Source organism: Hibiscus syriacus, unplaced genomic scaffold (genome assembly GCF_006381635.1).
Source record: "Hibiscus syriacus cultivar Baekdansim isolate YM2019G1 unplaced genomic scaffold, ASM638163v2 tig00111640_pilon, whole genome shotgun sequence".
Lineage (NCBI taxonomy): Eukaryota > Viridiplantae > Streptophyta > Magnoliopsida > Malvales > Malvaceae > Hibiscus > Hibiscus syriacus.
Window position 1 is genome coordinate 513,050 of NW_024063142.1, and position 25,015 is coordinate 538,064.

The 25,015-nt window shown below is 35.3% G+C and overlaps 5 protein-coding genes across 5 annotated transcripts; 2 read left to right on the forward strand and 3 right to left on the reverse strand.

Annotated features, from left to right (window-relative positions):
* Nucleotides 1-761: 761 nt before the first annotated feature.
* Nucleotides 762-2,048, forward strand: LOC120166496 (probable sugar phosphate/phosphate translocator At4g32390). The gene has a single exon (XM_039175757.1). The coding sequence runs from the start codon at nucleotides 836-838 to the stop codon at nucleotides 1,916-1,918; it is 1,083 nt and encodes a 360-aa protein (XP_039031688.1). The 5' UTR covers nucleotides 762-835; the 3' UTR covers nucleotides 1,919-2,048.
* Nucleotides 2,049-2,330: 282 nt separating this feature from the next.
* Nucleotides 2,331-10,408, reverse strand: LOC120166448 (CST complex subunit CTC1-like). The gene is made up of 15 exons (XM_039175704.1): nucleotides 9,209-10,408; nucleotides 8,980-9,098; nucleotides 8,533-8,607; nucleotides 8,362-8,440; nucleotides 8,159-8,221; nucleotides 7,994-8,071; nucleotides 7,685-7,855; nucleotides 6,418-6,522; nucleotides 5,572-6,294; nucleotides 4,963-5,445; nucleotides 4,785-4,876; nucleotides 4,012-4,129; nucleotides 3,767-3,884; nucleotides 2,817-3,154; nucleotides 2,331-2,707 (listed from the first exon to the last, which is right to left on the reverse strand). Exons 1-15 carry the CDS (start codon nucleotides 10,235-10,237, stop codon nucleotides 2,543-2,545), a joined length of 3,756 nt encoding a protein of 1,251 aa, XP_039031635.1. The 5' UTR covers nucleotides 10,238-10,408; the 3' UTR covers nucleotides 2,331-2,542.
* A 1,994-nt stretch (nucleotides 10,409-12,402) lies between these two features.
* On the forward strand, nucleotides 12,403-12,979 carry LOC120166533 (uncharacterized protein At1g15400-like). Its single transcript, XM_039175785.1, has 2 exons — nucleotides 12,403-12,721; nucleotides 12,915-12,979. Exons 1-2 carry the CDS (start codon nucleotides 12,403-12,405, stop codon nucleotides 12,977-12,979), a joined length of 384 nt encoding a protein of 127 aa, XP_039031716.1.
* A 3,785-nt stretch (nucleotides 12,980-16,764) lies between these two features.
* LOC120166396 (early nodulin-93-like) lies at nucleotides 16,765-17,699 on the reverse strand. The gene is made up of 4 exons (XM_039175645.1): nucleotides 17,524-17,699; nucleotides 17,325-17,386; nucleotides 17,159-17,234; nucleotides 16,765-17,060 (listed from the first exon to the last, which is right to left on the reverse strand). The coding sequence occupies exons 1-4, from the start codon at nucleotides 17,600-17,602 to the stop codon at nucleotides 16,960-16,962; spliced, it is 318 nt and encodes a 105-aa protein (XP_039031576.1). The 5' UTR covers nucleotides 17,603-17,699; the 3' UTR covers nucleotides 16,765-16,959.
* Nucleotides 17,700-22,202: 4,503 nt separating this feature from the next.
* On the reverse strand, nucleotides 22,203-23,889 carry LOC120166395 (protein kinase PINOID 2-like). Its single transcript, XM_039175644.1, has 2 exons — nucleotides 23,267-23,889; nucleotides 22,203-23,154 (listed from the first exon to the last, which is right to left on the reverse strand). The coding sequence occupies exons 1-2, from the start codon at nucleotides 23,833-23,835 to the stop codon at nucleotides 22,293-22,295; spliced, it is 1,431 nt and encodes a 476-aa protein (XP_039031575.1). The 5' UTR covers nucleotides 23,836-23,889; the 3' UTR covers nucleotides 22,203-22,292.
* Nucleotides 23,890-25,015: the final 1,126 nt, after the last annotated feature.

A 25,015-nucleotide genomic window follows, 5' to 3' on the forward strand; every position in this document is an offset into this window, starting at 1 on the left:
TAATAAATTTATATAGGATTTGTGATTTATATAATTTCTCTAATGATGTGTAGTGTCGAACACATGGTATCTACCTTTGATGGAAGAGACAAAGGTTGAATTATTGTTTATGAATTATTTAAATTTCTTAATTTTTTAAATTAGAAAATAATATATATCTATACACATTAAAATTTCTGTTTGAATAGAATATTATAATAATTATTATTATGATAAAAAATTCTGTTTAAAATATATTAAAATTTCTGCTTAACATTATATTTAGAATAAAAAATCATTTTTTTATTATCAAAACATTCCCGAACTGATGCGCTAAATAAACATGAAAAATACCAAGAGGCATTTTAAAATGAAAAACCCTCGTTTATTATTATTTTTGAACAATAATCCCTTATTAGTTAGAAAAATAACCTCCCAACTTTTTATAAGGTATTAGATTCATCAATTTTTTCCAGATAAAATCATTTAATATTAAATAAAAACAATAATAAATATATTAAACTTGTTTTTCGTAAAACGTGAGACTTGATGTCATTTTTTTTGCAAAACCTGAGATATCTTACGTAAACAGTTTAGAGGTTATTTTTTTAATTATTCTGACAGTTGGTTTAAAAAAAAATTAATGAGGGTTTTTCATTTAATAATGCTCCTTGTTGAAAGCAAACCCAAACTCAGAATTCGCAAACTAATGCCACAGTTCAGAGCCTCCAGAAATTGCATATTTATATCCGATCTTTTTAATCCTTCCCCCAACAGAATCACCACCTTGTAGCCAGCAACAAGCTCTACCCTTGCCCCCCCATATTACCAAGAATAAAGTCCACCACAAACCACCATGGGAGTCGCCACCGGAACATCCTCCTCATCCACCACCATCTTCTCCCCTTCCATCCTGAAAAAAATCATCCTCTCCTACACCTACGTAGCCATATGGATCTTCCTTTCCTTCACCGTAATAGTCTACAACAAATTCATCCTCGACAAAAAGCTCTACAACTGGCCATACCCCATCTCCCTAACGCTCATCCACATGGGCTTTTGTTCCTCAGTAGCTTTCCTCCTCGTCCGCATCTTCCCCGTCGTCGATCTCCCTTCTTCTATGTCACCGCGTCTCTACCTCTCCTCCGTTGTCCCCATCGGCGCTCTTTACTCCCTCTCCCTTTGGCTCTCCAACTCCGCCTACATCTATCTCTCCGTTTCCTTCATCCAAATGCTCAAAGCCCTAATGCCGGTCGCTGTTTACTCCATCGGCGTTCTCTTTCGTAAAGATGCTTTCAAGTCTTCCACCATGGTTAACATGCTCGCTATTTCTTTTGGTGTCGCCATTGCTGCTTACGGAGAAGCCAAATTCGATACCTGGGGTGTTCTGTTACAGCTAGGAGCTGTTGCTTTTGAGGCCACGAGGCTGGTTTTGATCCAAATACTCCTCACTTCCAAAGGAATCAACCTCAACCCACTTACTTCCCTTTATTACATCGCTCCTTGTTGTTTCGTTTTCTTGCTTCTTCCCTGGATCGCAGTGGAACTGCCTTTACTTAAAGAAAACTCAACTTTCCATTTCGATTACTTCATCTTCGGGACCAACTCCTTTTGCGCTTTCGCTTTGAACCTGGCCGTGTTTTTATTAGTCGGGAAGACATCAGCGTTGACGATGAATGTCGCTGGCGTCGTTAAAGACTGGTTGCTGATCGCTTTTTCGTGGTCGGTGATTAAAGACACGGTGACCGCTGTTAACTTGTTTGGATACGGGCTGGCGTTTTTGGGCGTTGCTTATTACAATCATTTGAAGTTGAAAGCGCTTAGAGAGAAGGAAGAAGCAGAGAGGAAGGATGAAGAGGTTGATGATGAAGAAAGTGGGAGACTGTTGTATCAAAGAGAAGGGGATGGAACTACCAGAAGAAATGAATCAGAGGGTTAATAATTTTTTTAACTTTTAGATAATGATACGATTAAAATAGAAAGATATTTTGTAGAGGTGGTTTAGTTCCTTCTCTCTGCTTGCTCTGTTTATGGTTGAGTTATATTGTCAATGGCTTCGGTTAGCAGCTCATGTTGTAGATCATAGTTTAGACACACACAAAAAGGAATGATTTATCGTATATCACGAATTTTACGTATGCTTGTGGACCTTTAGAATTTAGCGTAGCTTCATATCTCAAGTGTAGTGAAATTTCTTCAGCAAAATTGTTGATTGCTGGTTTATTGCGTTAAAGAAGAATCTGAATTCACATGAACTGCAAAAATCATCAGTTGGCAAGATGGTAAACAAAAACTTAGTTGAGCATTTGCTAGAATAACAAAAGGATTATCACCATAAGCATATGCCCAAATTCAAATTACAAAATGCCATGTTGTTGGACGTCAAAAATCTAGTTTCCATACACTGGCTCAAGGGTGTTCTATCATGGATCTAGAGCCTATACAAGAGATATCCTGTCGACTTATCAGACAACATTTACATGATTGATACATGAACCACAAGAGAACAAGGAGTATAACTATTCCGCTGTACAAAATGCGGTTGCATCGAGAGTTTACCTTTTTACAAGTTGTTTTGCAACATTTCTCTGGCCTCGGTTCGCTGATTCACAAAGCAAACCTCTGCAGCCCATAAGTTTTCCATGGACGGCATTGGCATCTGCATTTCAACGAGGTGTTCTTTTAACAGGTTGACTGCGTTAGAATCCATCACTTCAGTAACCACGGTCTGTCAAGTGACAAAAAAAGTCATTTAACTAAGCATTTCAGCATAAACTAGAGAACATCTTACAACATTTCTGCCATGTAAATATATTACTCTAGACCGATAAACTCACCCAGAGTGTATTGATGCTCGCGTTAAAGATTATGGATGCCAAGAGGTGGAAATCATCATCCAACCCAGTTAGTTCCCTTCCTGAACCAACCGTAACAGTGAAGTCTTGATTAATAGGATCAAAAACCGACCTAGCGCTTTTGACAGTAATCCTCTCATGCTTCTCTAAAATTCTTTGAAGATGATGCATGGTAGAGGTCCTGTCAGTGTTCTGTACACCAATCCACCTCTTTTTGTAACCACTGGCTTCACAGCCAGACAGTGGACATTCCTTCAGCCTCAGCAGTGTTGCTGCCCTTTTAGCATCGGCCCAACAACACCAAGAACGTGAACCATCATCTACACTTGCAAGCGGGAAGGTTATCAGAAAAATATATCTTGCAAAGGTGCAAAAATTAGTAAAAAGAAAACTGAATGACGAGTATCTCATCGTTGCCAATCACAGATTTCCGCAGCTGATGTATAGCACAAAATATTCTTTTCACATTATTGAACAGTGGAGGGAAAAGCAAGTAACTTAAGAGAACAATCATCCAATAAGCAGTTTTGCTTGAACAAAAGCATGCTCTCAGACAAATGGCTTAACTTACGCATTGGATATCTATTCTGGTATTAGCAAATCTCATAACACGCAATGATAAAATTTAATAGAAGTCACTGGCCAGTAAAACTTGAAGCACACTCGGGAGAGCCACAAGGAAGATAAGAGTAAAATCTTCGAGAAAGAAATGAGCGAGATTGGACATGTTTCTCTTACCACCAAGTTCGATCTTTAGGAACCTCTAACATAAAGCTTAACCTCGTAAAGTTGGAAGTCGCAATGCTAAGTACAACAATATATAACACGAATGAAAGTAGCAAATCAGAAATTGTGTACGGTACAGGAAGCATAGAAGAATAAACAAATACATCACATTCCATCAATAATCTCTTAAAAAGAGGGTAACTCACCCAATATAAAGCAAGCAAGTGGAATATCAACACCTAGAGGTCTGGATTGCATATTTGATTTTAAGTCATCACATTTCCTGTTGTTCTTCTCTAGAACCAGCAAATGAACAGCAACAACCTGCCACAAAATTGAACAGAAAGATCAATATGAGCATCGGCTACCTTAGTTATGACCAATGACCAACAATAAGTTAAACAACTAGGAGACACATTTAAAGGGCTTTAAAATGAATGTTGAAACTTACTCTGCAGCGGAATAGTTTTAGATTGCCATCTGAGCTGTGTGTTTCATTGAATGCCCTTATTGGATCAATCACAATGCTGGATTCAGATGTTAACAACAATGTACTTGGGACCCTGGGCCTGGACCCAAGACATACCAATTACATCACTAAACACTAAGAGGTGTAAGTTAAAGAAAACAACTTAAATTCAGCAAGCATGACAAATAATGAATGATTCAAGTGCATGAATAATTGCAAGATCAGAATAACCACATTTACTGGGGCATATTATAGTGATCTTAGCAACCAGAACCAAGTTAAAAAAAAAAATTATGCATGCATAATTAACATCTTCAGTATCATTTTCAAATCCCACAAGAAATTCCTCTAGTCGTATTTCAGAACTAAATGCATATAATCCGAATAAATCCCAAAACTTCATCATCCTACAGACCATAGTCTATTCTCAAGTATAAAATGTGTGCATCTCAGTTAAACTCATAAAATTTATGAAATTTTCAACATATAAAATTTCAATAATCAGAGAGCATGTACACACACATTAATCAAACCAAAATAGGAGTACTAATAGCCTTTACCATAACTAATTAGCTAATTACATTCAGACAATACCATATCTATCATCAAGATTTTTATTGATAAAGAATATAAAGATTGGCAACAAGTTAAAGGGTCAATTTCATTGTTGGACATTAAGAAAGGGAGGAATAAGGACCAAAGAAAATAGGAAAGGGACCCTGAAACAGTGCAGGGTTGAGTCCTGAAGTTCATACCGGAGATCAAGAATTCGATGGAAAGTTGCATTTATGCCAGGCCCAAACCCAGTCGGGAACAGATACTGGTTAAAAAATTCAAAAACCTTCACCTAAAACAATAATATTCAGCAATAAGATAAGCATTCCAGATAATGAAGTAAAGAAGATGAACATGAATCATATAATAGCCATTTACTGTTTGATTGGCCACTGAAACATGAATGCAACAATTTTTTGCTCCAGCACAAAACCCATATTGACGAAGATCACCATAGTGCTCACGGCTTGAGCACATATCAGAACCTTGGTCAAAACTGTGGACAGCTATAATATCTCCACACACAGAAGTAAACATTCTAGCAGGAAAGAGGCAACTATGATCAAGCAAACCCGAGTTCCCTAGGTTTGCATCCGGTGCATTTTGGCCAGTCTCCAATTCCTTTGTATCACTCTCGAAAAGACCTGTTAAGCTTGACGAGACATGAAGATGAATGTCTGAAACTGAAGAATCATGCATCGATTTATCAGCGGTAAGAATCTCGGAGGAGAATGAAAGTTTTCGCAAATATGTTCCAGAAGTAACAAGAACTTTAGCACATTCTAAACCAGAGTCCTTAATGTTACAGAGAGAACCTTCTTTATGGTGCTTCATTAAGTAAAAACCACCAATCTGCAACAACTGAAATTGAATAGAAATGAACAAAATTAGTTTCCTTCTACGAGTAAGATAAATGTACAAACAAATCATCATTTATGTGTTGTGTGAATAATGACATAAAATGGGGAAGTAGGAATTCAAAAATACCTGATATTTGAAATCACTTTCCGATGCAAAAGCCAAAAAAATCTTCTTCGCACTTCCTTTACAAACTTTAGCTTTTGCATTGGTCTTTATTCTATACAAGGTCCCAAAACTTGTAAAGAAAAAATTATTAACACCTTGTATGGTAGCCAAACATGGAATTTCATGAGAAAAGTTTGTTCCCATGCAACTCTGATGCCCACATGTTTCCCTTAAAAAAGTGCCTTTCTCAAAACAGACATTGCAAAAATTGTTCTTGAAACCTGGACCCGACTGACTAGATGAGCAACTAGTCTTCTGCCTCTTACTAGAAGAATGATCTGTGGGGTTACCAATAGTACAGTCTATCAAAACCTTCTCTTGATGTATACTTCCATCTTTTGCAGTTAGAAACAAATACCAAGGCATGACTATGGCCTCGGCAAACACAGATATCTCTAATTTCTTTGAATGACTTTGGGAACGAAATTTACGAGTTATATAGATAAGGTGAAATATTCCACTTTTGGTATCATTCAGTTCATCCTCAGAGGCTACATATGGATAAATGAGACGATTCCTGCATGTTGCATTACGTAGGTGAAAGCAGACAAAAATTTTTAGGTTTGGTTTTCTCGCCGATGGGAAGCCCTGGAAGATACTTCGAGGCAATAATAAGTCATCACCAGATAACCCTGGATGGTCTGATTCAGGCATTCCTTCCGCAATTAGAAAATAATCAATTACCTGAAAATTGAAAGAAAGAAAGAAAAAAAGAATAGACTGCTGGGGTGAATAAACCCTCTAATATCATGCAACTAAAAACAAGATGATAAAGAGAACAACAAAATATAATGGATATTTTATGACCTCAAATATGCTATTAGGGTCCCAAAATGATGGAAGGTCTGGTATAATAACATCAATGCTACCAGTCATATCAACCAATTGCAATCTTCCAGAAGATGAAGATATCTGCAGAGTTGAGATAGAACCAAGATTAGATAACAATGGCTAATCTTACAAAAGTAATAATAATAAGATGATGATGGAGATATCAGACGAGTTGAGATACAACAATGATTAGATAAAATTAGCTAATATTCTTCAATAATCATCATTATCTTTTTCACCGTGAGCAATTTATGTACGTTTCATTTAAAAGAGTGAGGAGAGATTTACAAGAATGGGAAATTACCATTCATAATTCTTTGCTAATTAGCCTAAAATCCTTCCCAAAAGTCGCAATTTGTAACAATAAAATTAACGGTTGTAATTTTTCTTTTTTACAATTTCCAAAATAAGTTACCAACAAAAAACAGGCCAAAAAGGTGGGGATGAATGTTGAAGAAGCTTGTGCAATGTGTAAGAGTGAGCAGGAAACTAGATATCACCTATCCATGGAACGTTCATTCTCAAATGAAGTTTGAAAGGGTGTACTACAGTTATGTGCATCGCAAAGAGAACCAAAGACTCAGAGGCAGGAGCAACACTAGCTTATTTCGAAATTAAAAGGAAAGGCTCTCATAACAGTGGTCCTTTGATTGGCTTGGAATGCTTTTATCAACTGTATTTAAAGAGAAAGAAACGGTTGGCTCTTTAGAATTCAGCAAAGGACTATACATGAGTTGCTAGAACTTATCAAAGATGTTATTCGAATCAAACTTAATGATACTAGAATTAATTGGCCTGATAGTATGAATAATTGTATTTAAACAGTGGAATATTAGATAGTTGGAATAGTGTGTAGGATATAACATAAAACATAATTCATCCAAAAAATGGTCCCTTGACATCATATATAAAACATGAAGAAAAAATTGTAATAAGTTCCAGTATTCCATCAAAATGGAGGTAATCAACAACTGAAGCAAGATTTGATTAACTTTAAACCACTTGCCACCATTCCCCTTCATTTTGTTTATGACTTAAATTGTCAAATATTACAAGAAAATAATAAAGAAAACCAAATACTCAAACATTAACCCTATGGCTTTAACACCTCAGCAAACATCAAAATCATACTCAACTTATTTTTGGTCTTGTACCCTCCATCACGCCATTCGTATTTTCAATATTTACTTTAGTTAAATGACCTCACTTGGCTGCATATGAGCATACGAGTTTAATTACTAACCTTTAACATTCCAACCAAAATAATTCCCAAATCTTCACTCTGAAAAGACTTTCGTTTTGATCGTTGATAATATTTCCCCCCGCATGAGACAGGAAGATTATTATCCGATGGTAGCAGTGCATTTATCCATAAAATCTCACAATGATAGATGAAACTGGATATGGGTACCACCTAAAAGCAACCACAAGAAATAAAAGATAATGGTTAACAAGAAAACCAAACTAGCAAAAAGTATAATCAACTGGACACTTGAAAAGTTTAATTACGCTAGTTCACATATATTCTAACAAACGTAGGGCCTGAAATTACCAACTTCAGGTTGCCATGATATGGATCAGTAGCAGAGCAACATGATTCATGTTTACAGAATTCCATTAGCACACCATGCTGCAAAAGCAAATTTATGAGAAGATTGTAATGGAATGACCAGCGTAGAAACGTAATAAAAAAATCAACAGGAGTTTTCTGATTTACCCGTGCTCGAAACACTGATGAATTCAAATGTGAGTTAGCAAACCTTTGAACCAGTCCTTCGTTCTGGAAATACCTCAAAGTTATAAAAGGACAGATCAGCATAAATAATTATATTGATTGCTGAATAAAAAAGAGAAATTTCATAAAAATAGCACTCCAGGCCAGTCAAAAATATCTCACAAGAACGAAAGCAAGTTAATTACATGGCTTGATCCCAATATCTTGTTTATGGAAAAAACACCAGAAAATGTTTTCTGGAAACACGAAACAAGAAGTAGTACCCTGAAACCCAAAATCAGTATAAGAAAATAACATAGAGAATTATGCACCATAAACCAACCAAACCATGAATATCTCAAGAAAACTTTCCATACCACAGTCTCGTAGGAAAACCTAATGTCTCAATGAAATCCCCCAGCCGGCTTTGTGAATGCGACACAATAAGACACCTGCAGCATAAAGTTGAATTACAGTTCATGCATGTCAGTCATCCTTTCAGGTCTTAAGCGTCAAATACCTTCATGAAACCATCCATCATTGAACTGGCAGAGCCAACATATAAATGGGTTCATCAATTAAAAAATATGAAAAAGAATTCAAATTCAGTTTCTATAGTAATTCTAAAAAGAATAACACTAGTTATATAGTATTGCTAAAAGTGAATAAAGGCAATATTTAAATGGGTTCATCAATTAAAAAATACGAAAAAGAATTCAAATTCAGTTTCTATAGTAATTCTAAAAAGAATAACACTAGTTATATAGCATTGCTAAAAGTGAATAAAGGCAATATTGAATGAGAAGTTCAGGAATGAGTAATACCTTGTCTTTAATGGCGAGAATGATTTTACTATGATGCTGGTATTGGAGCAAGTCCCGAGAACAAGAAACTTTGCCCAAGAAAATTGTGGATCCACAAAATGGACATTTCTCATTGAAATCTGCTCATAAGAAACAATCAAATAGATAAAATGTAAACAAGGCTGACACTGAACAAGAAGAAGATTATGATAATAAAACAATGAATGAATCAAATGAATATTTTACTCACAACAGCACCAATCCTAAGACCGTGTGGTGGCATGAGTGACTGATTCGTTAATAAAAGCCACACTTCTTTGTCCAGCTCAACAACCAATCCTTTCATATAAACATTTTTTACAGTGCCTACATAAGAATCACGTACAACCTTTATCTTCTTCCATAATCTCGGCAAATGGAGAACAGTGTTCTCAGCAGTAACAAGCATCAAAACAGAATCTTGCTTCCCCATCATAGTCAACTTCTTCATCAAACCCGAAATCGTAACAACCTTCTCAATGAGCTTCATCAGCACAGGATGCCAACACCAAGCAGGCCCACAAAAGTACACATATACAGGTACTGTAAAAAAATGACAATCCGCTGCTCCAAATAAAACACTGACTGACTCTTCATAACGACACAATTTGCATTCACAAGTCATGACTCTCACTTGAAAACCCCGAAGATTCATCGACTTACTCGAACTTGAGTCTTCAACTGAACATGGAACAACAGAGACAGGACTAACAGCTCCTATTACTCCGTGAATTCGATAGGATTTAGCATTGCTAGCTCTAGGTACGTGTTCAATAGAATTTGAAACTAAGGGAGACGAATCTATTATCATGCTAGAACATCGACTGAGCCCGTGACTCGAATCAGACAAGTCCCATTTGAAGATTTCCAAGAATCCACTGGAAAGATGATCCGATGTAATGAAATTCCAGGTAAGGACGTGGATTTTCTTACCAATGGCGCGGAGATCAAATCCTACAATGTCGCAGCAAACGGCGTCTGAATCGTCAGAGAATTCGAGGCAGTTCTTGTGAGGGCAACTAAGAGTCAGGGTAGGGAGTCTTAAGGTTCCGACGAGAATAGCCGGGTAATCGAGCTGAGCCAGAGGTTCAAGTTCCTGGTTAGGGTTTGAAGTGGAAGAGCCAGGTGGCCGTTGAGGGTTTTGATCAAAGATGATCGGAGGGCCGGGAGTTGAAGATCCAGTGTGGGAACGACCGTAGCTGAGTAAATCGGAGAGAGTGAGGATCTTCACGTCTTGCATTTTTGTATATGATTTCCGATAGTGAACAGTATATTCTACGATTTTCAAGGTGTCGCCAAAGCAAACGAGCGAGGAGCAACAAAAATCCTTTTCCCGCCAAGTGCAGTTTTCAACTTAGGGTTATATCGGGCTGGAGTGTTGGCAGATAACGGAAGGGACGCAGATGAGGAAAGGTTGAGGCCCGAGGGTAAAAGTAAAAGTAATTTTCTCTGCCCTCTCATTGCTTGTATAAATAAATGATACTACCTCTGTTCCGTCCCATTATATTGTCCATTTGTTAACTTTTCAAGTAATTTTAGGTTTTGAAAATTTGTGTAAAAGATAATATAGTAAAAAAATTAAAATGATAATTGTATCTTCTGAAAAATGAAAATTAAATTTTATTCTGTTTAAAAATTAAAAGATAGTAGAAAGAGAAATGTGTCTAGTAAAATTTATTGACTTTTCAAATGGATAATTTATACGGAATAATTTAAATGGAACAATTTTAAAACGTAAAAAGGATTTTTAAAACGCAGAAATGACAAATTTGTTGGGATATAGGGAGTGGTATATACTGAGAAATTATTTCGAAGAGAAAATTTCAATTAACTCGTTCAACGGTTCAAGTGAACTTTTATATTAAGGATATAATATACAAATGGTCCCAATTGTAAGATATTATTTTATTGTGTAATTTGACTATTAAAGTTAAAAAATAATATCTCTATTATATAGTATTGGTTTGTTAAGTCTCTAAGTTATAAAATAATCATTTGACTATTTATATTCTAAAGTCATTTTTTTCTTTTAAAAATTGATGTAATAAAATTTAATCTTAAAATCTCAAAAGATTATCATATCTCAATCAATGCTAATATCTATCTTAGATTGTTATAAAAAAATTATAGAAAATGATGAATTTAGAACAAATGAATATGATTATTTTATAATTTTTAATAATTCAGGGACTCAATAGAATAAATACCTTATAGTAAAAAATCATTTTATAAATTTTAATAATTAATTTTTTTTATAATACATAGTCTTATAATCAAAGATCATTTGTGTAGTTTACGCTTACATTAAAGCCTTAAAAACAAAACTTGCACTCATCTGAACGTACGAGTCCAGTTGCTCCACGACCCTTTCCCTGTTAATCACTCTCTGCCTATATGTTCACGTATGTATATATATATATATCCCCTCCAAATGTTAACAATCACGTTCATCAATACATTTTCTTTGCTGTGCATCGTCGATTAATCCAATGGCCCGTACCAAGCAAACAGCCAGGAAATCAACCGGTGGCAAAGCTCCACGTAAGCAGCTAGCCACAAAGGCCGCTCGCAAGTCAGCTCCGGCAACCGGAGGGGTGAAGAAGCCCCACCGTTTTTCGCGTATTAATTTCCCCTTTGACGCCTGTACGAGGAAGGTTTAGAGAACTCCTTAAATCGAGCCAGGGTCCCAGGTTCACAAATTGGCTATCACCTCCGGACTCATGTCCTTAAGGCTCCAAATTCTTCAATGAATATGCACTCCATATCAGGGCACTTTGATAAGGCTTTGTGCATTTTTGAGGGCTTAAATGATCTAAAAATGTCTTATAATATACGATTTTAATCAATTTTTTTTTATTTGTCAAAATGACCAACTAAATCGCAATGCGATTGATAATTCACAACGCGATCTCCGGTATCGCAAATCAGTTTTCAGATTCGCAACAACTGATGGTATTGCATTTGTTTCTTAAGAATTTTCTCTAAAAAGATAGTATTCGTGCGGATATATCGAAGACACGTATTACCACAACCACGATCACGAGATGGCGACGGCGCGCGAAAGTTTCCCTTGTTCTCTATCACTCAACAAGGAAATGGGAAAGCCAAGCCTTAAATATCATTCTCAATAGTGTTTCGAATACTATGTGGGATTGAGCATTACCAACACTTATTTCCATTATTTATCAATCATTTATTTATCAATTTTCGTCCTTGATATTCCATACATGTCGCTTTCATCTTCTCCCCACTCCCTCGTATGCTTGTAACACCACATTGAAAAAGTCGTACTTCACCACGTATCTTTGGACTCACCGTCCCTCCACCTTGCACCAGTAAAAACCTATAAACAACTGTCCCCCAATACTCCAGAACATACACAAGACAGGAGGAGATTTTGAAGAGATGGAGGGTTTGCAGAGGTCAACGACGTCGTTTAGGAGACAAGGGTCGTCGGGTTTGGTATGGGACGACAAGGTTTTATCGGGGGATTTGAACCGGATGAAGGCTGTTAACAACAACCCAGAAAATAAACAAAGCCGAGGTTCATCGGAGGGTATTATGAGACGAAGCCGATCAGACGGAGGTAGCGATGGACGTATGTACCGCACCACAAAGGCGGCTTCGCCTAGCATCGACCCCCCTTCTCCCAAGGTCTCCGGTTGTGGTTTTTGCGGGGTTTTTGGTAAACCGGATGCCGTCAAAAAACGAAGATCAAACAAACGTAATTCATGATCATATATAGAGAGAGTTTTATCTTTGTAAATGTTTTCGAATGTGATATGACTTCCGACATTCCAGTTTAAATTATGCGCGTGGTTTTCTTATGAACGTGTAAATTTTCTCGTGAAATAGAAGGAAAAATGTACGGGAACACAAACCTGAAACATCTGTGTTTTACTTTTGTTTTTCTACAGCTTATGTTTCACGGGCTTTTGCTATAGCTTTCTCCCTTTTCTTCTGGGTTGAGTTTATGCGTTAAATGTATACCAAAAGAAACTCAGGTTAATCTGATCGCCTTGAAATTGAGCTATTAAATGCCAAACCCTCTTGAATAAATGGATTTTGTATTTATTTATTTTTATATACTGGTTTGGAGTTGGTGTGTCGAGTTGATAAGGTAGCCGACTTTTAATTTGTTTGTTATAGCCCATAGTCTACAATTTGATTGATGAGGCGTCGCCCACCCATCCTACCATCTATGACCTTATGCTGCTTATATATTAGAAATGAGATTTGTTTATTTTAATTTAGGAAATTAAATTTTGGTGGGTTAAGCTAGTTAGCACTTTCAAAACTTTTAATCAAAGTACCTAATTTATCAAACTAAACTAGTAAAACCATTTTTATGTGTATCTTGAATACATGATGGTTTCTAATATAATATCTAAAATTTATATCAATGATTAAATATCTTTATATTTAATCAATACCAAGTTTAGCACGAACCAATCAACTTCATTGGTTAAAAGAATCGTTGTTATTCTTAGAGGTCACGAGTTTGAACACCAGCGACAATCAGCAGAGTAAATAAGCATTTGTTGTCAAATTGTTAAGAGTATTTAGAATATATATTATTTTGCTTTAGCTTAATAAAAAAACAATATTGAGTTTATCAGTGCGATTTTGTAAAAAGAAAAAAGAAAAAGGGTTTATTAATTCGACACGACCGCTACATAATTAAATAAAACTTATATAAAAAGACCAAATTTTCATACCCTTACTTATCGGCAAAATAGTTGAGATAATGTAAGTGGGAGTTTTTAATTCCCAATATAATCCATCTCGGGGATTATTTCCCTATCTAGAATGAATTGAACAGTATCAATCTAAATACATCAGGTGCTTCACGCGTCTTCAAGTTAAATATGAAGATTCTACGATTGCATGACGTCTTCAGACAAATGAAGAATACTCCATGACTGCATGGTACCTTCATGCAAATTGAGAAGACCTCAGGAGTGCATAGCATCCTCAAACTAATAAGATGTCCTAGTTTAAGAAATAATATGTTAGATACCTTATATGAGGAAATAATTTTTCCCACAACCCTATACGGGGCGAGGAATCCTTACTTACCCCCTTCATCTTGAAATTATCGCAAAAAGGACAAGTCGATGATCAATCCAGCCATTTTACCCACAACCCTATACGGGCGAGGAATCCTTACCTATCCCCATATTTTAATCCTTTGAATAAGTATGTAACAATTGATTTATGTTTTTTTTTCATCTCTTTCAATCCATCGGTTGTCACTCTTGTATAAAAATCTTTTTGGTCAAATCTTTCCTATCTAAAATACTATTATTTAGCACTAAATTGTTACTGCGTTGGGTCAAAACTTGGAATTGAGGAGTAGAATTATTAAGTGTTGAATCAGTTGGATTATGAATCACCATTAGACTAAAATAATGCATGTAGAGATTCATAATAATTGAGGATAAATAGAGAAAATATGTATAGTTTCTCCATTAACAAAAAAGAACATACAAATTTTTTAAAAAATGAGAATAAATAGAGAGAAAAGAATCTATGTTTGATTAATAGCATTCAAAGTTTCTAATTATTAGCCTTAATTTGCAATCATGGCAACTTTTGTTTTAAATATTAAAATGTATTTTTTATTAAGCTAAGGTGATTATAAAGTAGAATTTGTTTTAAGCATTCGCAATCATTTGATAATGAACACTCAATCACCCTGTTGTAGTCGTTGGTGTTCGAACCCATGACCTCTATGTTAACAATAATTTTTTTAACCACTGAAATAAATTGGTTCGTGTTAAATATTAAAATGTATAGTTCGTCCATTGAGAAATAAAGGAAGCAACCGGTTACGTGGGTAACAAATGAGCAGAAATTTGAGCCCATAATGCAATGTCAGGCGGATCCAAAAACTTTATCAAATTTCTGTATAAAAAAGCCCAAAGTGTTAACTACGAGACAGACAAAAACAAGGTAATTAAACGTCTAAAATGATTAGAACTCACGGGACAGACTGGACTTAATTTCGCATTACAGTATTTCATTGTTCTACACACCCAAATGACTCAAAAGGGCAGAAGAAAAGAAAATAAAGGATTATATAATTTGAATAGATTCATGTAACAGTCATAATTTAACCATTTTTTAGTACAAATATTTGGTCAGTTGATCAAATTGCTCATCTTTATTTCCTTATAGTTATATATTAGCTTAAGTCATGAGTAATTCATTCTCCTAGAGTTCCCTTATATTATGAGAAATTCTATTTCTCTAGGTAGGATTAGAATTAGAATTATATTTAGAATTTACCAAAATTCGTTTCTATGTGGGACACTGACTTTCTCCCTTCAACAATCACCTTAATTTGCTCCTTCGATTCGCTTCTGGTCTTCATTGTCTACAGCTGGGCCATTTTCGAGTTTCTTCAACAACCAACTCTGTGAAACAGGCTTGTAGTTTGCTCTCACAGCAGGCTCGGATTTTGGCTTCTGACTTTTGGTACTGGACCTATAAAAAGTGATCAGAAACTAGCTAGTTTCTTGGGCTTGCTCTCTTTGGAAGCCATTAATCTTTTCCAGACTCTCTTAATCTCTCTGCCACTCATTGTGTCTGGTTATAACAATGTTGTATTAGTCTATGAACTCAAGACATGAAGGTGGATAAAACCTAGCCATTGTATCATACAATGGGAGCAGGGGCGGTGTTTGGGAATCATTAGGCAAAAGAAATAGCTATATAGAAAATAACAATAATCATAAAAAAAAGTGTATGGAATAATTTATACAATGCAAAACATTAGAATTTTTGTTTATCTGCGATGTTACATCACCAATGTTCTCCCCATTTTCATCGGCAACAACAAGATTTTCCCAAGGATATGAATAATGCAACAATGTTCAAAGTCAAACGAAGGAATTACCAACTTAACTAGGTGGTTGGATTAAAGTTAATGACACTTCATATAACTTTAATCTACTAAAAACGAGTTAGAATCCATATATTCTCTTAAACTTCCCCAAAACTCATTTTTGAAAAACAAGTCTAAAACTTGAGAAATGGGGTTGAAATTAACGCTCTTTGATTGTAGCTTACCATGCTTACCTTAACTAAACCCAACTAGCTTGAGATCCTTGAAACTTTCATTTGAAGGAGAAAGGAAAAGAGAAAAAAGATAAGATGAAGAGAAGAGTGTTTGGTGAGATAGTAGGGGGAGTGGTTCACGTAACAAAACATAAAAATGGGGGTTTTAGCCTTTGAATTGAGAAACGGGTAAATTACACTTTTGGTCCTCTTCCTTTTTATCTCATAAAATAATCATCACCCTTATTTAACTCTTGGGTCCAACTCAAGTTAACTATTACTAAACTTGGGCCAACTATTTTAATAGATCCTTTGGGCTCATTTATAGATCTCGAGTTGACCCGAACTGGTAACCTTAAATTTGGGACGTTACAACCAACGTAAAGAGACGAAATAGGGAAGATGATCCTGCTTCTAATATCCTGATTTTACATTTCACCATCATCTTCTTTCTCCTTAGGGTTTTATTTTTATATTATATTTAAAGCATCGCTAGTTACGCTAATCATGGATAAACTAATATTTCAGAGATCCGAAGTCCAAGACAAGATCTGGACTTGAATCTAAAAAAAAAACTGGAAACCATTTAAAGCCGAGAGCCATTATTTAGGCCAATTTTAAAACCATGTGCTATGTAAGCTAATACCCTGCAAAGCAGCCAACTCTGGAAGTGAAATTTCTTGGTGCATAAAACTCAGATTCTTGTAAAGGAAAACCATCTTTATTTATATATTACAAATCCGATGGATTACATAGCAACTGGAGCAAATACCAGCTTCTTAGAGAATACTAATTCAACTCACCCCACCCCTTCTTCCTAATTCCAACCCTTTTTTATAGCGTACTGAATGGTAATAATGATGGTTTACATCAGATGCCGAGTCTAAATTTAAACCAAACTCAGATTCTTGTCTCCATGTTAGGTGCATGCTTGAAGGAGTTCTTCCGTGCCGTAGCCAAAACAGTCTTGTCCGCAACTATAAAATAAGCAGCTCCAGCCGCTGCAATAACGATCGGAACTTTTATTAACAAAAGCAAATTATAAGTAACACAAGATCTTGAGAGAAACTTGTAAAAGGAAAATGATGAAAAACTTTACCTGTGGAGATTATGAGAGCTTGTGCGGTGTGATTGAGATTGGCTCTTGCCCATGGCAGCATCCTTACACTAGCTAACTGCATCATGCATATCAAGAACATTTAATCATCCCCAAGAAAAATCAAGGATAAAATACTATGAGACTGTCCGGTACTCGATATACTTACAGTTGGAATTGCAGTGGCAATGGTAGCAACAACGGCTGCCTTAGCTCCGGCCAGCACGCCCTCTGATGATGCAAAACAAGAAACGGATGATCAATATTCAAGTTACTTTTAAAGGAACTAAAGCATGTTGTCCCATGATGCTTTAACATGATGAAGTTACCAAATATGTATAATAACCTGGAAAGAAAGTGAAAATTACCATGAGAGCAGCGCTTGGCCATGGCCAGCTGTTGGTCAAGGGAAGCCAAGGTAGCAGATTGAGCAACATTTTTAGCCATTGTGAAAGAGAAACAAAAAGGTGATTGTGATGAAACAAGTTTCAGAGGAAAACAATAAAAAGTAAATGGTATGATTGTGTGAGGGTTTGTTGAAGAGATTGTGAGAATTGGATGGGTATTTATAAGGGATGAAATAGGATGGATATGGAGTTGTAGAGATTTGTGGAGTGTGCCTCAGGTATAGGGGGTGGAGTTTGATGGTTTCACTTGAATCCCAGCGACAGAGACACTTGTTTTCACCTTTCACTTTGATTTCTGCTGTTATCGGTTTGGCTCCGTTGCTCCTGCACATTTCCCTATATTATCTAAAAGAAATCAAAAGAACAAAGAGCAAACTACATAATTAGCATATAAATTATTACTTTTGATTTCATTTTTTTTAAATCATATCTAACGTTTAATTTTTATTTTATTTTAATATTCACCGTTAAAAATAAAACGTGTTTAATATTTAAATTATAATTTGTGAGCCATTTTAATATCTTAATTTTCAAATTTAAAAACTTAACTTTAAATTTTGAAAGAGATAACAAAATAAATTAAAAATTAAAATTTTTAATAATCATACTAAAATGAAACAAAAATCAAACTTCACATATTAACTTTAAAGAAATTGAAAGATAACTCAGTCATTTGGAGTTAGATAAGTTGATATGGAACTACTGAAAACGGTGGGCATAGGAATTTGGTGATTTGTGCACATTATCAACAGGGTGGTTTGTTCTCTCACTTACACGCACAAATCCATGAAAGCTTTTTCTCGTGCTTTTCTCCTTTTTCTCATGATGGACATCGCCGAAGTCACTGGTTTAGCTGAGCCAAAGCTTTCACAAAACCATGGGTAACCTAATCACCTTCTTGGTGCTTTCTGGTATTCAAGAAACATGATATTTTGTCGTACTATATTATACTTGAAACGTAAAATATTATTATTCTAAAGTGTAAGGCCCTTTTGTTGGTTCAACTTATGTGCTAGCTATTTCATGTGCCTGAACTGAAGAGCCCATGAAATAGGAACACGTGTCCTACAAAATTAATGGGATTGCCGCTATCTGCCTATGACACCGGCAGACATCAAACATTCAATACGAAGTACCAAGTTAGATGGTTTTGCTGCAGCATTTCACAGCTTTTAAGTTGTTTTACTTTCACTATTAAATTTTAGTTTGGGGTTTAACTGGAGATTTGTTAAATCATTAATAGCGTAATTATTTTTTTCTCGAGAATTTTAATTTATGTATTGATTGTCACTAGATTTAAAATGTTTTAATTTTAAGTACTGAATGCTAATTTATGTATCAACTTGATCTTAAAAAAATTCTTTTGATGATTGTCGTTGGTCAATTAATATTTATTATAGATCGTTAGTTTTGTCATCAGATTATTAAAATAATCAATCTACTTTTAATATTTGTAATTTAAATTATAAAAGTTTATTGTACTACATTAAATTAACTTATTCGATATACCTTTTTCACATGGGCCGATCAAGGAAATTATTCAATTTTTAAAAACTTTAAAAAATTATTAAAAGAGTGCATTAAAGCTGGAAGATCATCCTTGCCTAGTTGCCTCTACGATATTTAATCTGGATTAGTCAATCAATATATCGGATATTGATAGTTATACCTAAATGTTGTTGGTTCATTTAAACTAAGTATTAAAGAGGGGAACAGAAAAGTTTGTCACATTTAAAGTCCCAGACCCTCAAAGCCTAATAGTTTTGCTCAAACCCATACCCATTTTTCGTTTCGGTTTCTAGAGTAGTTCTGGCCCATATTTTGCTGCTTTATTACCCATATTTTTCAGATAGCTTAATACTAAAACAAGTGCCTAAACTATACTTAAATGCTTGAATAGGTGCCTAAACAATTTTTCGACTCATCCATGTGTCTAACATTACAAATATTATCATTTTGGGTGTCCAGACCCTCAAAGACGTTAATTTCTCCTGTTAAGTGACACGTGTCACAATATGATACTTTTGAAATTTATTTTTTTAAAAATATATTATTATATTTAATATAAAAAACCTAATTTCTCTTACATTATAAAAAACCACAAAATACCTAACAAACCCAAATCCTATCCTTAACCCGCTGCCACCCCCCTTTCTGATCACAACTATCGCTGCCAACGTGATCCTTACCACCCTCCTAGTCATACGCCGTCGTAGTTGCCATCGAGATTGCGTGGGATCGCGATTTTTCATCCTAGGGTTCACGAGATATAAAACGTCGATTCATCGTTGATTGGTCATGATTTCATGGGGTTTTGGTCGCCGGGGGGAGAAGAGGTCGAGTGGAGCTTCGTCGACAACAAAGAGTATCAGTCGATGTGGGTTTAGGAATTGAAATGAAGGTTTCTAAAGTTTGGGGTCATTTCAAAATGTTTTTGTTTTTCTTTAAATGAATACATATATATATAATTTTATTTTTAATTTTAAATAAATTTAAAAAAAATCATATTTGTGACACGTGTCACTTAACGGGAAAATTAACGTTGTTGACGGCCCAAACACCTAAAATGATAATATTTGTAACGTTAGAAACCTGAATATGTCAAAAAAATAATTTAAACACCTATTCGAGAATTAAGGTACAGTTTGGTCATTTAGTTTTGTATTAAGCCTTTTTCATCTATATAACAAAGGAAGTCGCGCATGGTTAAAAGAAGATTCAAGTTAAAAAGTCGAGTGTTATCCCTTTCAAGTCAAAAGAAAAACAATTTCGTGGACTTTGTGATAAAAGTGTTTGGAATTTGGTTACTAAACATTTACCATTCTTAACACCGAAGATTAGTGAAGGGAACTAAGAGATGGTCTGTATGTAGGAAGATTCGTTCTGGTATTACGTAATTGAAGATTCGTACTGATATTACTTAATTGTTCAGTTTAATTAGCAGCTGGGTGAAAAGTGAGAAATATGAATAGTAGATTAGAGATAACGCTATCACTTTCTCTCCTTGCAACCAACACGAGCTAGTGGGGTTGAAGTTGAATTTGAGAAACCTCGCGTGCTTCTGCAAGCCGACGACCCACCGGTCCCCAGTCCCAGTCCCAGTCCCAATATTCCATATCAAATGGGTCACTCCAATTTCGCCTTTGGCTTTGCCTATCTCCGTTCAAAGTTGAATCTACCTTTATAATGAACCTGTTGACCATAACATTTATATACATATATTCCTCTCCAAACTTTTGATCCATTTCATTAAAATTCGACTTATCCTTGATCAAATAATAAGCTCCCATGGAACAAGCGTTAGATAACATGGAACGAAACAGTGAACTTGATCAGTTGTTCTAGAACCTCGAAATCACAAGAGATAAGCATGCAGTTTCATTAGATTCTTAGGGAGTGTTTGGTTCAAGGATTGTGAGATTCCCACATTCTCATGTTTGGTTGGCCGGGAATCTCATTCCCGGTAATGTTTTATTATCAATAGTAGATTTTTTGGGGTATATTACCGGGAATGTCATTACCTCCCCTTCCCTTAGGTATTGTAACATTACCGGCGTTTTGGACTAAAATGCCCTTAAATTTTTATTTTTTTTCAAAAATATCATTCTTCTGTCATTGAATAATAAAAATTCTACGAAGGTTAAATTACAAATTTATACTTAAATTATTTTAGATTTACAAAAAAAATTATATAATTAAAATTTTATATGAAGTTCAGGGATTAATTTTTTTTACCATTTCATTAAACCTTTTTTATATTTTTAATTTTGTAAAAAAATTTATATAAATATTATGAATTTAATTTTTTAAAGAAAATATATAAATATTTTACAATTTGTAATATTATACAAATATATAATAAGGACAATTTGGTCAAATATACATTCTAATAATCTTTTATTCCTTTAACCAAACACGACAATCTTACATTCCTGCTAAACCAACCAAACACAAAATACAACATTTTCAGTAATCATATTCTCTAATAATCTTTTTATTTCCACTAATAATCTTACATTCCGTGAACCAAATACACCTTAATATCTTATGTTCTTCCTCGAAATTTACAAATGGGATATAAAATAAAGAAAGAAAATGATGAGTCATCCGCATAAGGAGTCAGATTATCACTCTTATCGATGTAGTATATAAACGAGTTTAATTAAATACATGATCTTGTTTCTTTTATATTTCTTGATTATGATGTTATTATTCCCACCACATTCTAATAATCATGAAAGTGGTCCACACATGATATTTGATCCCGCGGCAGGAAAACATGATTGATAATTTGTCCTTTTATTATATGTTTTTCTTACCTTTGGTCCGTGAAAGGACATGTGAATGCGTGACTATGGAAGTGCTCATTTTGTGAGAGAGAAAAAAGTGACCGACTTGATAGAAAAAGTTACAAAGGAAAGCCCTTGGTGTTTTTTTTAATAATATTTTTACCATCATTGACGAGAGTCATAATTGTCATAACATGAAGTTCATAGATTTCTCTTGGAATCACATTGGGACAATTATGGGATCCCTCCCTTTTAAACGTCAGAATACATAAAAATAAATTAAATGTTAAGTAATTCAAACCATACAAATTAGAAGCTTACAACAACTTTAAAAAAAACTCTCTGGGCAGGATAAACAACTCTTTGCTTTGGTGTAATGCATGATTTTTTTCACTTGCTTCCTATTTTGTTTTTGGGTATTTTAATTTACACTGTTAAGACTTAAAAATAGTCAAAATGATGAGGGATATAATATGGGGCATCTCTTTCTTCTTTGCTTAACTTCGGAATGTGTACCCTACTGATCTTACGCTTATATACATCACCGGGGACTTCAGGCGGCTTTACTGATCTAATAAGAGCCCAATTCACTCCTTTGAAGAACGCATGCCTTTTGATTTCAGCAGATCCCTTCAAGCTTCCTATTCTCCTCTTTGGATTCTTCACCAGCAGCTTGCTGATGAGATCTTGAACTTTGACCATCTCTTCAAACTCTTTGCCGCTTTTAGCAGTGATTCTCGGGAATGTTAAAGGCTGTTTAAGGATGTTGATCAATGTTTTCCCATTGTATTCGCCTTCGAAAGGTGTTCTCCCGTACAACATTTCGTACAAAAACACCCCTAGCGTCCACCAGTCCACTGCACTCCCATGGCCTTGCCCTGAGATAACTTCTGGGGCTAAGTATTCGTGGGTTCCCACAAACGACTTGGACTTGGCATTGATAGGTTCAGCCACCAGTTCCGGACCGACTTCATGGCCGCAATTATCAGCTTGTTCTGTGATTGTTGTGACTCTAGAACCTTTCATTTTCCTTTTGGGAGATGAGAAACAAGACAGCACTGGTTGCATGGGGGTAGCACATGCGGGAATCAAGCAATAGCTGTCGTAATTTTCAGTGTCTTCCGAGTTTGGTTTATGTCTTAGTAGCTCCGGAACGACGTCGCATTTGAAGGAAAGATCGAAATCTGAAAGCATAACATGCCCATCTTCTCTAACCAAGACATTCTCTGGCTTCAGGTCCCTGTACACAATGCCCATCATGTGCAGATACTCTAGTGCTAAAAGTATCTCAGCAGCGTAAAACCTGCATTATCACAGTATTTTATTATTAGAGACCTTAAGTCAATGAACCATTACTTGAATAAAAAATTACTAAATAGTACATAATTAATCCTTAATAATTAAGATAAACTTACTTAGCAGATGAAAGGTTGAAACGCTTTCCCGGTTGGCGTTGCCTTGCAACATACAAGTCTCCACCAGGGCAATACTCCATTACCAAACAAGAGTAATGAGAAGCCTCAAAGTCTGCATACATAGTGGGCACAAATGGGTGATCAAGCATACTCAGAATCTCTTTCTCCATCTCAGCTCTCTGCAGCTTCTTCCTTACAGCAAGAGCTTCTCTATCCACAACTTTCATGGCGTAAAAGCACTGAGGCAAACCAACCACAGGGTTCCTTATCTGGCAAAGGTAAACATTCCCTATGTCGCCGCTTCCCAGCCTACGAAGGAGCCGAAAATGGTCGAGCCCGACTTTACCCTTGGCTCTCTTGAGTCGCTTCATGGCTTCCCATGCCGCCTGGTTCGCCTTGTGCGGCTTATGTGAGCTGTAGAGAGAAGTTTCGACGGAAAAAAGGGTAACCGAGCTCCGGTGGCTGCCGGAGCTTAGGTTGCTCATCCAGCTCCGGCTAGAGCCGGGTACGGTTATCGATGAGGAGCTGCTTTCGTAGCCGGATTCATCTCGGGTTATGGCCGCTGCCATTGTTGGTGTTGGAGCATGAAACGGTGATGATAGATATCCGAGAAGTTTATAATGTTTTTGCGAGGGCTTTTCTCTTTTGATGCTTTCTTAGGCTTTTTATACACGAAATACTTTGCCAAGAAATTTGTAATGCCTGATCGAAGAAAGTTACAAAGCCTTGCTTTTTCCTCTAATTCAGGCTTCCAACTTTGATTAATAATTATGGTAATCTAAACGACTCTTCTTTTACCATTTATCACAATAGTGCCCTTGTTAATGCATCGTCTATGATTACCACTGTAAAAATTAATTTACTTAAATCATCAGAATTCGTGAGAGTTGGTCACTAGTGTTTCTTCTTTTCCTGCTATAAAGCTTATATGCACCGATTTTCGAGCTACTTTTCCCAGCAACCAAACCTCTTAATGCCCAATTATATTCAATCATGTGATCATGTCTAACTAATAATGATTTCGTATTATCTATAAAAATATATAATCCATGTCATTCATTTTATCCATCAAAAATAAAATATTTACTATAAAAAGCAAATTTAAAGTAACGATGAAGAACTCTTAACTGGTACGTATAAGCACCCCAGTTTTACGGTCAATTATCCCATCAAAACGTTATCGTGTTCAAGGGCCAAATATTACATTTATCTTTTCCCTCACCCTTTGAGCGGTAGTTAACCTCTTAAACCTTTATCATGAAAAAGTTAAATAAAAATTAATATATATAATTTCCTAAAAGATGTACATGTAGACAATAAAGTAACGGAGCTTATGGTAATTTAAAGATGTTAGGTGAGAGCATTGATAAAGGTTGAAGAGCTACACGAAGAACCCGTGTCCCCTAATTCATTTTCGTCTCACTACATATAAAATCAAGGTGTTGGGTAGGTCGTATTTTCTAAAAAAAATTAAAAAATAAATTTTAAATGTTTTATTTATTATTTGATTTAACATCTCTTAAAATTTTATAACTTTACTCCTATAAAATTTGATATATAACTTTTTTAATTCACACTATCTAAACTAATTTTTGTATTTGTCTCTGTGTTTTACTTCATTTAAAATATTATTTTGTAGGATAATGCTATAGAAGTAAATTTAAGTGTAAATATATATTTTTAATGATAATATCTTAATACACTTGTGATTTTTAATAACATATCATATTATAAATCTAATTAAAAATT

What these genes read in the sequence shown, in the direction of transcription:
- LOC120166496 (XM_039175757.1), top strand. Translation starts at nt 836, where the DNA reads ATGGGAGTCGCCACCGGAACATCCTCCTCATCCACCACCATCTTCTCC.
- LOC120166448 (XM_039175704.1), bottom strand. Translation starts at nt 10,237, where the DNA reads ATGCAAGACGTGAAGATCCTCACTCTCTCCGATTTACTCAGCTACGGT. An exon ending in CATCAGTGTTTCGAGCACGG is followed by an intron (nt 8,072 to 8,158) that starts GTAAATCAGAAA and finishes TTGCTTTTGCAG; the next exon opens with CATGGTGTGCTAATGGAATT. An exon ending in AAAGTGATTTCAAATATCAG is followed by an intron (nt 5,446 to 5,571) that starts GTATTTTTGAAT and finishes ATTCAATTTCAG; the next exon opens with TTGTTGCAGATTGGTGGTTT.
- LOC120166533 (XM_039175785.1), top strand. Translation starts at nt 12,403, where the DNA reads ATGGAGGGTTTGCAGAGGTCAACGACGTCGTTTAGGAGACAAGGGTCG. An exon ending in AAAACGAAGATCAAACAAAC is followed by an intron (nt 12,722 to 12,914) that starts GTAATTCATGAT and finishes GTTTTTCTACAG; the next exon opens with CTTATGTTTCACGGGCTTTT.
- LOC120166396 (XM_039175645.1), bottom strand. Translation starts at nt 17,602, where the DNA reads ATGGCTAAAAATGTTGCTCAATCTGCTACCTTGGCTTCCCTTGACCAA. An exon ending in TTGCCACTGCAATTCCAACT is followed by an intron (nt 17,235 to 17,324) that starts GTAAGTATATCG and finishes TGCATGATGCAG; the next exon opens with TTAGCTAGTGTAAGGATGCT. An exon ending in AGCTCTCATAATCTCCACAG is followed by an intron (nt 17,061 to 17,158) that starts GTAAAGTTTTTC and finishes TCGTTATTGCAG; the next exon opens with CGGCTGGAGCTGCTTATTTT.
- LOC120166395 (XM_039175644.1), bottom strand. Translation starts at nt 23,835, where the DNA reads ATGGCAGCGGCCATAACCCGAGATGAATCCGGCTACGAAAGCAGCTCC. An exon ending in TTCAACCTTTCATCTGCTAA is followed by an intron (nt 23,155 to 23,266) that starts GTAAGTTTATCT and finishes GTGATAATGCAG; the next exon opens with GTTTTACGCTGCTGAGATAC.